At 41.9% G+C, this 14,489-nt stretch overlaps 1 protein-coding gene across 2 annotated transcripts in view; it reads left to right on the top strand.

The window, feature by feature from the left end:
- The first annotated feature begins 493 nt into the window (after positions 1-493).
- The window catches only part of GAS6 (growth arrest specific 6), a 66,964-nt gene continuing 52,968 nt past the window's right edge, over positions 494-14,489 (top strand). Inside the window, exons 1-2 of one of the 2 annotated variants that reach the window (XM_072994581.2) lie at positions 494-667; positions 1,714-1,886. In XM_072994581.2, coding sequence (XP_072850682.2) covers positions 598-667; positions 1,714-1,886 — 243 coding nt within the window. In that variant the 5' untranslated portion in view covers positions 494-597. The remainder of the gene's footprint in view (positions 668-1,713; positions 1,887-14,489) is intronic. The other variant, XM_072994580.2, reaches the window with a different exon arrangement.

The raw sequence follows: 14,489 nt of genomic DNA, 5'->3' as shown, positions 1-14,489 counted from the left end.
CCTCAGGCAACCTCCAAAAAAACCCGAACCCCTGAAAGCCTGAGGGCAAGTATTTGCACTCCCTACAATTAACAGCTCCCTGGCTTGAAAAGAATCTGGGACACCTACGCCACCGAGCCCTTGATAACGGCCGCTGGCTGACGCGCCGGAGGGCATGGTTTTTCTGCCCGGCCACTCGGTTATTCCTGTCCTGTCCCTCTCGCTTAGGGCCCGCCTCTCTCTCTCTCTCTCTCTCTCTCTCTCTCTCTCTCTCTCTCTCTTTCGCTGCGTAGTCCGTCCCTCCGACCGTCCGTCGGTCCTGCTCTCTGGCGGCTCGCTCGTCCTCCTCCTGCACGGAGGGCGCGGGAAGCGCCTGAGGTGTGTCGCTGGCGCGGACGGCCTGAGTGCGAAGAACTTTCTCAACTGATTGGCTCAAAAGCCCAAGCGACTCCCCCGCGGGGCTCTGCAGAAAGCTCCGGCGCGGCTGCCTCTTGACAGTAGCTGCCGCCGCCGCCGCCGCCGCCGCCGCCGCTCCCTCCGCCGGCCCCAGACCGCCCTGCTCCGCTCGGCCAGGCAGAGGGCGCAGCCCCGAGCCTCAGCCGCTGCCGCCGCTGCATCATGCTGCTGCAGCCGCCGGCCCCAGCAGCTGCCCTCTTGCTAGTCCTGCTGGCTGCAGACTCTTCTCAGAGTGAGTAGCAGAAGTCTCCGTAACTCGTCGGTAGGACGAGGGCTGGACAGTCGCCTGTCTTCGGGGCAGGGGAAGGGGGGTGTCTGCCTTTGCCTCTCCCACCTCACGCGCGGTGGAGGAGTTGGGGTGGGGGGAGAGAAGAGAAGAAAGCATCTCGAAACCCGCCATTCGAGTCTCTCCTGGAGAAATTCGGGTCCGTCGCCCCTTCCCTCCTATGGACTAATCTCGATATACCTGTAAGGAAGACACCGTGGCAATGCAGCATCCGTGTGTCTGTCTGCTCCTGAGAAGGAACCCGTCGGTATAAGCGTCCCTTTGGCGCGGGCGCTACCCTTTCCCTCAAGGTCAGGGCATCCCTCAACCCTTTCGCTCAGGAGCCGGTAGCGAGCGAGGGGGCAGCCCGTTGCCCCTTCGTTCTCTCTCCCCCCCTCCCAGAATATCTCGCTTATAGATATTGTGTGTGTGTGTGAGAGAGAGAGAGAGAGAGGGTGAGAGAAGGTCGTTTCTCTTCTCCTCCCCCCCTTCCCGTGTCACCAGGTTTGCTTGGGTTTTGGAGCCCTGCCGCTCCTATTGGGGGCTTTAGGGGGCTGACTTTGCCATTCTCCCCCCCCCAAGAGGGTGGGGGTGACTCTGTTGTCCCGAAAGGGCTGCCCTTGGGAAGAGGGAGCGGCGGAGGGGGAAAACAAGGGGGGCGAGCGGAGATGGCATTGTTTACGGCTGGGTGAAGTGACTGCTGGTGGCGGCGCCGCCTGGGCGTGTGGCGGCGGTGGCATTGTTTGGGGGACTTGAGGCAGAAAGGGGGCAGTTAGTTCCTGGCGGAGGGGGGAGCAGGACCTCCTGGCTGGACTCTGGCTCGGGGGGAGCGGGAAAGCCCCGCGAGGACTTTCGGGCGCAGTGGCGAAAGACTGGCCGGTCCGGCTGCCCGGTGAGTTGCGCGCGCTTGGGGGTCCTTGGGTGGCTCCCGGCGCCGCCCTTTGTTCCCGTCGAGTTAGGGGGGGTCCCGTACTAATCGCGTCCCCCGCTTCCCTTTCCTTCGGGGCCCGCAGCTGTGCTGCTCCACAGGACCCGCGAAGAAGCCTCCCAATTCCTTCGGCAAAGGCACCGGCGAGCCTACCAGATCTTCGAGGAGACCAAGCAAGGCCACCTGGAACGGGAATGTGTGGAGGAACTCTGCAACAAGGAAGAAGCCCGGGAGGTGTTCGAGAACGACCCTGAGACGGTGAGAGACCCACCCCTACCCCTACCCCGCCCTCGTCCGCCAGGGGATGGATCAGAGAGACAGAAAGCCGTGGCGATTGCCAGGAATCAGAGAGAGAAGGAGACAGGCTAGAGTGTATTGAAACGGACGGTGTTAAATCCTGCAGCAGCAGGAAGAGGAGGAATAAGGGCGCCAGCTGCTTGCACAGCTGGGGAAGTTGTTTGGAGGAGGGGCCATTAGATAAATAACAAAAACCGCACAGGGTAATCAGCACTTCAGTTAACAACATTGTGTTTACACTGCCAGGTCAAGGAGACAAGAGTAGTGCAATACTCGGGAAAGGGAGGGGGTGGTTTAGCTACGTATCCTGAACTAAGTTAGCATAATCACTTAGAGGAAGCTCTTGTTTTGCTTTGCTTTTTAAATCACAGTCTTAAAAGCAAATTAAATTCTAGGGCAGTGGGGGGAAAAGTTACTGAAATTCCTTTGTACAGGAGTGGTGGTGGTGGGATTGTGCTTTACATACTGTAACATTTAGGACAATCCTTGGGGGAGTATTTTGACTTTCTGTCTCTGTTCTCGTCCTCTCCCCCACCGCAACTAGTTTAAGGAATCTGCTGCAGAACTCTCTCCCAAGGAAACATTTAAACATCCTCTTATTTAGATGAGTAGTCAAAATACTGTATGATTGGAGTAGTTCACTAATTTTCCGGATCAATGCTTGTGTGTTTTGGTTAGTAAATGTATGTGGTCACTGGATGGCTCATGGGGATGAATGCATCTGATTTTGAAAATCTGTCTCGATGTGATTCTCAGTGTATAGCTGTTTAATACTAAATTTTTTAGTAGCATGGAAGCCATTTCCAGTTTAAATGGTTCATCAGTAGTTTGAATTATGTTCTGAATAGTATTCAGATTGCCTTTTGCATTTATAGATGTGTTTGAATGGTTGCTTAATAAAAATGATTGCTGGTTTGCTTGCATCTTTTGGATGTGCTGTTCTGAGCAGCCTCTTTTATTGTAGGGATTATCTGGTGTTAGTTTTAGGGAATAAATTTCCTGGAGAAAAAAAAAATTGACTGGTGATTTTGCACAGGACAGCACATTCCCGTTAATGATTTGATGTGTGTGTGGGGGGGGGGGTAGTGGCAGACTGATAGGATGAGCATTATGTAGGTCAGAAGTACTGGAATGGGAGGGACTTGGCTCTTTTAGAGAAGTGAATGTTTTGTATTTAGAGCAAAACATGTCTTGACATGCATATTCCTAATAGGCTTACAACATAGCACCATCATAGCACAAAGAATAGTTGCAAAGTAATAACAGGAAAAAATGCAGGAAATAATTTCTGCTGGTGGTATTTACTTTGAATTTTTGGCATTGGGCTCCTGGTTGAGGTTTTGTTTGCTGACCAAAAAAGAGAGAGAGAGAGAGAGAGAGAGAGAGCAAAATATTTTATTGTTATATGTACTCTGTGAAGACATTACAAATTAAGAAATGGTGCATTGTAGGCTTCTGAACAGTTGAAGTGTAGAGCAAGTGCTCCCATAAAATTAATGGATATTTGATTTCTTATTTCACTTTTCATTGTTACTGTTAAGTCTCACATGGTCAATACAAATGAAATCCAAGTTTACAAGTTTGCTGCAGTAAGTCATAGGGTGTGAAGTAATAGAAAGAAATCCATATTGGAACTACCTTGATGGCAAAAAAAGGTAATCTGAGATCACCTCCAGGTTTATTTCTTACGTTTTAGTTGGGAGGATTGCTATACATTTGCATGTATACACACATAGTATCTTTGTTTGGTATGGCTGACATCTGTTATAAACTAATGTTGCAGCAGCCTTGACAAAATTGTGGTGTTGCATTGTTAAAAGAGGATCTAGTGTCCTCTTTTGGTAACTACATGTACCAAAAAAGAAATAACAATGTCAGAAAAGATATTTCCCTGCTAGCTGTTTGGCTTGCATCTTATGTTATTTTATTTTTGGTTTCTTAATTCTCCTCCTCATTTAGTTCTTAAACATCTTGATAAAAATGCATACCCTTTTACTTGGGTATGCAGGGAGTGGAAATGGAGTCTTCCCAGTTTTAAAAGAAGTGAGAGGAAGTAAATGACCTTTGAAATATGGTTATGCAATAAGCTTGAAGACGTCTTGATGTAGCTTTGGTGTGCAGCAGTTAGTGTACTAAAGGAGAGTTGTGAACCAGAGATGCCCTTAGTTCAAATTTCTCTGAAAAGTCTTAATAGACTTTATGGGTTGTTGTAGTTTTGGAGGAGGTAGCTGTTATGGGCTGTTGTCGCTTTGGACCCATTATGACCCTGTGAAGAAATGATTTCTAAAAAGTTTTGTTATCAGCAACCCTGTTTGGTTCTTCCATACGAAGAGCCGTGGTTTCCTTCACCAAGTGAATCCATGTCTCATTTTCAGTCTTGCTCTTTTCTAACAGCTTTCAACTTTTTCTAGCATTATTGTCTTCTCTGTTGAGCCTTGCCTTTTAGGATAGGCCCAAAGTATAACACCCTTTATGTAGCCTTTTTAACATCTGTTGAGAGTTCAGGTTTGATTGATCTAGAACTTATCTATTTGTCCTTCTGATGGTCCATGGTATCTGTAAAGCTCTCTTCTAACACTACATTTTGTATGAGTTGATATTTTTCCTGTCAGATTTTTCATTGTCCAGCTTTCACATCCATACATAGTAATTGAGAATACCATTTATTGGATGATCTTGGTCTCGTCTTGGTTTCCAGCTATCATTACTCACAAGGATCATTTTTAGTTTCTTCATCATTGTCCTTCCAAATCTCAGCCTTTTTCTGATTTCTTAGTTATAGTCTGCCTTTGGATTGATGACTGAAAGTTGTAGAAAATCTTCAATAATATTGATTTCTTCATTGTAAATATTAAAGTTATATAATTCTTCTGTGATTGTGAATTTTGTTGTCCTAATGTTCAAATATAGTCCTGCTGCGCTTTCTTCTTTAACCTTCTCTGGTCATTTCAAGTCATTGATGTTTTTGACTTGTACATGAAACCTCTGGGAGAGATTATCCAGAGTTTTGGGGTTCCGTGTCACCAGTATGCAGATGACACCCAACACTACCTCTCTTCGTCATCTGACTCAGAGGAAGATGCTTTGGCTCTAGATCAGTGTTGGTATCAGTAATGGACTGGATGAAGGTGAATAAATTGAAAGTTAATCCAGAAAAGACAGAAGTGCTTCTGGTCAGTTAAAAGGCAGTTCAAGGAACAGGGATTCAGCTGGTACTGGGTGGGATTACACGTCCATTAAAAAAACAGGCGTGCAGCTTGCAGGTGTTCCAAGGTTGATCTCTGAACCTGCATATACAGGTCTCAGAAGTAGCCAGGAGGGCATTTGCACAATTAAAACTAGTGTGGCAGCTATGTCTGTTGCTTGAGAGATCTGATCTGGCCACTGTGACACATGCCGCAGTTACTTCCTGGCTGGATTACTGTGACGCGCTCTATGTGGGGCTGCTGCTGGAAAGTGTCAGGAAACCTCAGCAGGCCTGAAATGCAGCAGCCAGATTGCTGACTGGGGCTGGTTACAGGAATCACCTCTGTTATAGCAGCTCCACTGGCTGCCGATCAGCTGATGGGCATATTTCAAAGTGCTTGTTTTAACCTATTAAGCCCCAAATGGCCTGGGTCCAAGCTATCTCAAAGACTGTATCTCTCATGAGCTGGCCCAGGTGTTAAGATATTCAGGAGAGGCTTTTATTTCAGACCTGCCACCTTCACAGGTGAGTCTGATGGGGACATGCAAGAGGGGCTTCTCTGTTGCTGCTCCTAGACTTTGGAACTTCCTCCCACAGGAGGCTGGCCTGGCCTCATCTTTGCTGTCCTTCCACAAGCAAGTGAAGACCTTTCTCTTCGGGCAAGCCTTTCCTCAGAAACTAGCTACCTGCATGTGATTTGTAGATGGATTGTTATAAATTGCTGCTTTAATTGGATTTTCAATACTACTTGTGTTTTCCATTTTTGTGTTTTCCACAAAACCTGCACATTCTAAATGGTGCATATGGGAATGACTACCCGGCTGAATTCACCTACCTAGCAGGAACTAGAATGAGCCAAATAGACTATTTAATCATTTCATCAAATTTGATTCCATTACTGGAGAATCTGGAAGCAGCCCCAAAATTCCAAAGTGATCTTCTCCCTGTGTTGCTAATTATGAAAGCCCCTTTTCCTTATCTAAGAAGCGACAATCAATACTCACCTATGATATTTCCTGAAGGGGGAATATACTGTCGGGCCAAATGGACCCCAAAGATGGACTTGGATCTACAGACTTTACTTGCATCTGACACGATGCAAAGCATTAGGACATCTATACTGTACACAAGCAACCCGGTGGAAACTTATGAGGAGCTGATCCACCAACTGAAACAGTCTGTTACTGGAAAGGCAGAACCGACACAACAATGGCACTATCCAACTTCGAAGCCATGGTTTGACAAGGAATGTGTACTAGCTAAAAAAAGTCTTACAGGGCACCTACAAAGCCTATAAATTAAGTTTGGATCTGAAAGTGGCCCAAACCCTTCTGAAAGAGAAAAAAAATGTATAAAAAGCTTCTAGTGCAGAAGAAAAAAGAGGCCCAGAAAGAAAATTGGGAAAAATTGATTCAAGCAGCAAAATCTAGGGACTTGACTCTGTTCTGGCGGCTGATAAAGATCTCTCCAACCTCTGGACCAACACTCCCAGATTGTTATATCCACCCAGAGACATGGGAGAAGTACTTTCAAGACTTATATAAAGACTCAGATGTGGCCCAGTTGAGATGGAATAGCACACTTGAAGATGTTTGACCATGGTCACCAGTGTCAGCTTCTGAAATACACAATTTAATAGCCCAGATGAAAATGGGAAAAACCCCTGGAGAAGATCTGATTCCTCCAGAGGTGGTCAAAAATAATTTAGAATTTTGGGCTCCAGTTCTAGCATCGCTATTCATGTATATTGATAATACTGGCTGAATTTCAGAAAACAGGGGATTTGCTATCATAGTCCCCTTATTTAAGAAGGGGAAAAGAGATTATCCTGCAAACTACAGGCCTATTAGTTTTCTTAGCACAAATTTTAAATTATATACCAGGCACTTATATGGGAAATTTAAAGACTGGCTGGAGCAGGATAAGATATCTGCAGACGGTAGGCACGCTTCAGGGAAGGTCGATCTACCATTGACCAATGCTTGATATTACAATATCTTATTGAAAAATATACCTCTGATAAAGCAACCTCACTCCATGTAGCTTTTATAGATCTCAAGGCAGCTTTTGACTCAATATCAAGGGTCAAATTATGGAGGAAACTAGAAGCTTTTAACATTGACAGGCGTCTGCTTCATTCAGGCTCTCTATAGAAATACCTCACTTAAGGTAAGATGTAGTGCTCACAGCCATCTTACTAATGCCATTCAAACCCAAAAAGTAGTCAAACAAGGCTGCCTTCTGGCTCCACTTTTGTTTAATTTTTACATTGATTCTGTGGTGGACCAGTTAAAAAATATTGACTTTCATCCCTCTAAAATCGCAGGGAGGCATATAACAATACTGTATGCCGGTGATGCAGCTATCATCTCTAGGACCCCAGTTGGGCTTAGAAGAGCATTGCAAAGGTTGTCTATATATTGTGAGCAGGAAGAGCTGATAATTAATTTTCAAAAAACAAAAATAATGTCTTTTGCCAAAAAGCCAATAATGTGAACATGGATGATAAATCAGCATACAATTGATCAGATCCACCAATTTAAATATTTAGGTGTCATTTTCCAATCTAACGGCTCTAGGAAAGCACACGGTGATTATGTGGCATAAAATGCTCAGAGAAGTTCTGCTGCAATATTACAATTTATGAGAACAAAGGGGGGGCATTACATTCCCTCAGCCATTAAATTGTTCCACACAAAAGCAGTAGCCCAACTACTTTGTGGCTCCCAATTGGGCGCTTTCCCAAATATTGCAACCCTAGAACATGTCCAATCAAAATTCCTGAGAGCAATATTAGGAGTCCCCAGATATGTCGCCAGCGTAGAACTAAGATTGGAAACTGGTCAAATTAAAACCAAAGCCAGGATATGGATTGCAGTTCTCATATACTCAACTGGCTCAGACTGTCTTATCTCCCTGTTGGTCTTCACCATTGATCTTACAAGACACCTTAAAGTCAAAATGGGTTCAGTTAATTGAGCAAAAAATAGCCTCTTTGGGTCTCTCTAGGTTGACTCTGTTAACCATGGGAATGGAATAGGCAAAGAAAATCATTAAGCAACGTATTGAGGACATGGAGAGATAAAATGATTTAAGCAGTGCCCCAGAATTCTACCTTAGGGAAGGCAGCATCTTATTTTGCCCAGTTGGAGCAGCCCAGACATAGAAGGGCATTTACTCTGGCCTGGCTTAATACACTACTTTCAGCAGTGCAGGAGGGACGGTATAAAAAGATCCCCTGGGCAGAGTGCCTTTCCCTATGTGGAATGGAGCAGATAAAAACAACTGAACACATCCTGTTGTGGTGTATATATTACAAGGAAGCATTAGATGAACAATTATTACTTTTAGAACAATTCATAGCTCTTTATAAAGTATAAAGAGCCTCCTTGTATCCTTTTGTTGGGAGAAATGCGGTATACAATTAAAACTACCACCACCACCACTACTACTACTACTACTACTGCTGCTGCTACTACTACTACTACTACTACTACTACTAATAATAATAATAATAATAACAACAACAACAACAACAACAACAATAACAATAATAAAGTCAAAGATTTCCTGTAATCTATAAAGCACAAGCTGGTTTTCTTGAGAAATTCTTACTGTGTAAGATTTTGAGCATCATCTTGCTTGCATGGGAAATTAATGCAGTGGTTTGATAATTATTAGAGTGTTTGATGTCTTCTATCTTTGGGATGCGAATGTGTATTGAACATTTCCTGGCTGTGGGTCATTGGCTGAAGTTGCTCTCCTCAATCATTTCTGACTCCTCCATCAATATTGTTTCTGCTCTATTTCCTATTTTTGTAGGAAATCTTTATTGTAGGAAATTATTGTCATAATGACTCGTTCCACACCATGCTCACTATCACAGCCACACCATTTCTTCTGATATTGATCAATTGCAGAGTAAGACCCTTTGTAATTATCTGATGGAAAATGTCCTGTTCCAGTCAGTTGTAATTTGTTCACACAAAGTGTTATGATATTTAGGTATTCCATGTCTTGTTCCATCATTGTTTTCCTATTTCTGCCTCACTTTGTAGTCTTTCCTATGTTTGACAAGGGCATTTGACATTTACCCTTTTAACAGTGGAAAGGTATTAGTTTTATCATGCAATTTTCTGCAGGATTAAGAATGACAAATTGTTATAAGATAAAAGAAGGTTTAATAATAAGCATGACATATTTATTGTCAGGTTTTTTTTAATGTCATGCTGGTACAGCAGTTGTTATGTCCCCATTAGACTTTTAGCCATTAAAGAATTTCAAAAGAGAACTTTTAGTGTGGTAGTAAGAAAACATGAACATAGTTTTGTCTGTTGATTGCTGTGAGTTCCAGAGAGATGGCTGAAGATATAGATGATACTGAACTTGGGGGGAAACTCTGGGATACAAGGCCCCTGGAACATTTCCAGGCCTGCAAGTCACAGAATATTCATTCTGTATTAGACCTATAAAATGGAATCTCATTGAGAAGAGGTATTAAAGTCTAAGTTTAACAATGGGTGAAAAAATACAAATGAATGGTCTTCAGGACTTAGCCAGGTTCTCAGATTTCTTACCAAAGACTGCTGTGGAATTTGGCTGACCTATTTTTTAAAAAAGTATCCTAAACAAATATCTGAGTAAAACATGAAGCTATCATGGGAAGTACTAAGAATTTTTTTTTTCATGAGTGCCAACTGTACATAGATGTGGTTCATGTGTCATGATGCCCTGAACATCAAATGACTGTGTGTATTTTAGTTCTCAAATTTCTTCTCTGTTCTAGTTGTACACCTGGTTTTTGTTGGTTATAGGACACTTCCTTGTTTTTCTGTAGGTCTGGTACACTATGTAGAACAGCTATATTCTGGGATTTCCATGTTGTTTAAATACATTTTTTAAATTGTCAGGTGATATAATTCACTCCCTATTGGAAACATGGTGGTCCAGCAAATGTTATGTACATTTCACTCGTGTTGATTTCAGTGAAAAGGTTCTTAATTGTTCAAGTCAAAATTAGTAAGTTTAGTTCCGAGCATGTGACACATATAATTGCTGCCTTGAAAGTACTTGACAGGGACTGCCATGTCCATACTCTAGCCGGTATAAAAAATGTAATGGTGAGAAGTCTTTGGTCAATTTGTGCTATAATATAGTGAGAGGTCCCCCACCCTGTACTGCTTAGCTGTCTGAACATGACGGAAGAACAGCTTTAATTGGAAGTGTCTAAGTTGCTTTTGGGTTGAGCTGATTAGATCCCAGAGAGGAGTAAAAACAGGTAGAATGTCCTAGAAAATAAGAAGTAGGAACTGAGGCAGAAACAAAGCATACCTAAAACATATGAGGGCATGGCAAGGTCCAAACAAATATCCTGAAAGGAGAATGCAAACTTGGGGAGAAGTATGTACAGTATGTCCTCCTGATACAGAAGGCTCCAAAGACTGATTTTGAGCCTAGGATGGCTATTTGATATACATAAGAACAACTACAGAGGAAAATGTATAACCATCTAAGGGAAATAAATCATACTCTGAAATACTTGGGGAATGGTCAGGTGTGACCTGTTTCCTGGTGATCACATAGCAGTTGGGGAATTGCGTTCCAGCCCAACCCCAATCTGTGTCCAAGATGGAACATTTTGATGCAGCTGGAGGTCTATTACTTTTTGGAGCTGGGTTGAAGTGATTCCTTGACAGACAGAAGGGTTGCTTTGAGGGAGATTGCATGCATTTCCTGTTGCGTGATCACACCCTAAATCAATGGCTGAAATCCTCTTGTGCAGCTATGCAAATAGTGCAAACCTTTTCAGATAAATGACCCCAGGAAAGAAATCACTGTGGACTTCGGTTTCATGCTGAGCTGCATTACTCGGTATGGAATAGATTATGTGTAAAGTGATTTCTTAACTTAAGGCAATTTGCACCCAAAATTTATTTAGTTTGTATTATGTCAGCATAACTAGGCAAGAGGATTTGGGCCAATGAATGTGAATTGCCAGGGCTCTGGTCTCCCATTTCATGAGTGTCTTAAGTGAAATGTATGAAGGCTCCCCCCACCCAACATTTCAACGTAAATGTATTTCCATGAAGGAAAACATATATATACTGATCAGTTTTTAACATTATTGTTTATTGGTTTCACTTCAATGTTTGTTTCAAAAAAAATGGGCTAAATCCAGTGTTGACCAACAAGTTCAGTTCTATAGTCTACTCAAGTTGGGACAAGAGTCAGATTTAGCTGACCAGTAGATGTCTTAGATAGTGTTCAGTAGAAGTATGTAAGCAGCACTTCTGCTTGTTGTTAGTGTACAGTACTTTCAAAAGGTTCAGCAAATTAAACAAATAGAGTTTCAGAGACATCAGTGAAACTGTTAGCTTGCAACCCTGATGTTACTATTTATCATTGTGTAAACACTGTTGATTTTTCCTCTAGCTTTACAATCCAGAGGATCTCCAAGGCTCAGGGTGGGTAAGAATGTGACCATACTCCATTTATCCTTACAATTGATTTTAGTTAGGGAATGATTGATAGAGAATGGGGAGCTGAGGCTAAGAGGGTGTGATTTGTCCAGGGCTACTCATTGAGTCTACACTTCAGCTGACTTGCAGCATGCTCTTGTCACATGGACTTGTAACTTGTCGCATGCATGAGAGATGGTATAAACAGTTGCTTTTGGAAACTTTGGAAAGTGAGCATGTACAAATGGAGTTGTATCGGTGGACTGATCTTGGCATTTATTGCAACTGGTTTGATTCATTACACATGGGAGTAAGAAATTATATGTCACATAAAACATAATACATTGCTTTATGCTGTGGCTGTTGCTTGTATTAATAAAAACCTGGCATGGTAAATGTTATTTACTGCATTTTTTGGTCATTCCCCACTTCACAAAAATTGGATTATGCAGTCTTTTCTTTGAGAATGATTAATAAAATGTTTCAGACATGTTCTTATAGCTACTCTCCCAAAATACTTTATGAGAACTGTGTGATTATTCATGTAAGATCGTGTAGAATATGAGATCATACAATTTTTGTGCACTAAGTCAAGTCCTGATAGCAATTGCTGAGAAAGTAAGGGTGCAATCATCCAGTTACGAACACACGTACCTGATTAGACTGGAAAGGACCGCTGTAATGGGAGCAATCTCCCTTAAAGTAACTTTTCTGCTGCTGGGGAATCAGTCCAGCCTTGCCCCCCAAAGTAGAAGCACGACAGCTGGATCAAAAAGGTCCATCCTGGGTATGGATCAGAGTCAAGCAGGAGCGTATTTCTGTTATGTGATCCCCATGAAATATATCACACTGGACTGCTCCACAGGCAGTTCAAACTGTGATCTGTTTCCCATGTGATCATACCCTAAGACTGATTAAATTTTATTCACATTCACTGAGTATTAGTACAATTCTTCCCCCTTTTTTCCTCAGTTATTTTTATGGGAATGACTAGTTTGTGTTCTGCTTCACAAAATGAATAATAATTTGTCTTTGATTTGCTCCTTATGAATTGGGAAAATTAAAGAGTTTCTTTACAGTTCAGAATACACAAATACAAAAATATTTATTTTAGAATAAAATACAAATTTTAGAAAGTAAACTTATGTTTGTAGTTATTTCCTGAACAAACTGTACTTTTAATATGAGAAACAATAATTATATTTTAAACCAAGTTGTACCTAATACATCTTAAGCTTCTAAACTCAGTGGACTGAATTTCAGTCTGCTAAAGGGGCTGCTAATATTGTGGGTTTTCTTCTCCCTTTTCTGAGCAATAATGAAAAAAAAACACCCATATTTTTCCCATGGGTTCAAATTTTCTGGAAATTTTATTCCTCTAGGTAAGGATTGAACTGATGGCCTCCTAATTTAGCCATGATAATGCATCAGTTCTACTTTTTTTGAAGATGTGATTGTGTACTTGGCAGTATTATTCTCCATTACATATTCCAGAACAGATGTTCAGTGTTAGTAGAAACAACATGTAGTACCAGAGAGGATTATGAATGTGCTTTGAACTCTGACTTATGTGAGTGTGTGCAAAACTGCATGCTTTCATAAATACTAAAGAAAAGCATGAAATGTCAGTTCTGTATAGATTCTTGAGAAATTCAAAGACCTTGTCTACAAAGGCTGTTGGATAGCTGCAATGAGCAGTTATATATGAACATAACATTAACATCAGCATATGTTACTGCTACAGAAAAAGGTGCTTTTGAAAATTGCTGCTTTTATTTATTACTTTTATCTGCTGCCATTTAATCTTTGCATGTGTTTTTCTTCATTGTGATGCTTTCATGGCTTTCAAGTTTTTTATTTTCTATAAATTTGTAAGAAATCTTGAACAAACTGGAGGAGGCAGGGTATAAGGCTTAAGTCCAATTGTTAGTGCCAGCTAGAGAAGATCCACGGAATCAATGGGATCTTAATGGGTCAATTTGCCTGTAAGTTCCATTGATTTAAATATATATATAAGATCTGTCAATTTTGCTTCTACTCAATCTGCACTTCTAGAATGATGTCCTTAGCAGTAGCAGATTGTTGCTGATTAAGGCTTCATTAGTGATTTCAGGGTAAACATATCTCATACACAGTGTGAGAAAGCTGGGATCTACACAATAACTGTATGTCACTCAGTGATGATTTGCATGTGTAAATAAACTGTCAAAAATTATTAGTACAGAAGAATTGTTACATTGTCGGATATTCTACCTCAAATGCTTTGTATGTTGAAATGCAGTAGTAGAATTTATTCATCTATTAAAAGTTGGTCCACAGTTGCTGCATAGCTCAGTGGTTTAGGAGTTCAATTCCCTGCTCTGCCTCCTTGGGCAGGTCTAAGATGATGATGATATTTGTATGTGAACCAGCTAGTGCTCTACAAGACCACCAGTAACTCCAGCAGCAGAAAGAGCCCAGCCATCTTCCGGCTTGAAAAAAGGATAAAAAGGCATTCCTGCAAAGGCTGGCCAGAAAGACATTGAGCTAACTTAATGGCTTCAGGGATGTTAGAAGATTCAAGGAGAATACTAACAGGAGGGTTCCTGATGACCCCTGTATTTGCTGGTTGAAGCAACTGTCTCACAGTACCTAATGGTAAGGAAAAAATGTTGAGGAGGGAGAAGACATCCTAATAATTGGGGAGAAGACTGGTTTTCTTTGTAGCTTTATACAGCTACTTATACAAAGGCTGACAACTTGGCTGAGCTCAGGGGCCAATGTTCTCTCTGGGATCCTCCAGACAAAAAACAAAAAATGAAACCAGAAATATTGAGAAGGCCATTAACACTTTTGAAGAATTGTTGTTTTGGAATATTAAATGATGCAGCAGGACTATGACTAAATCATCTCTGTGAGTTTAAACGAGAGAGCAAGAAA

Source organism: Pogona vitticeps, chromosome 3, assembly GCF_051106095.1.
Source record: "Pogona vitticeps strain Pit_001003342236 chromosome 3, PviZW2.1, whole genome shotgun sequence".
Classification (NCBI taxonomy): domain Eukaryota; kingdom Metazoa; phylum Chordata; class Lepidosauria; order Squamata; family Agamidae; genus Pogona; species Pogona vitticeps.
Note: the sequence above shows the minus strand (reverse complement) of the source record. Positions and strands in the feature narration are given on the sequence as shown.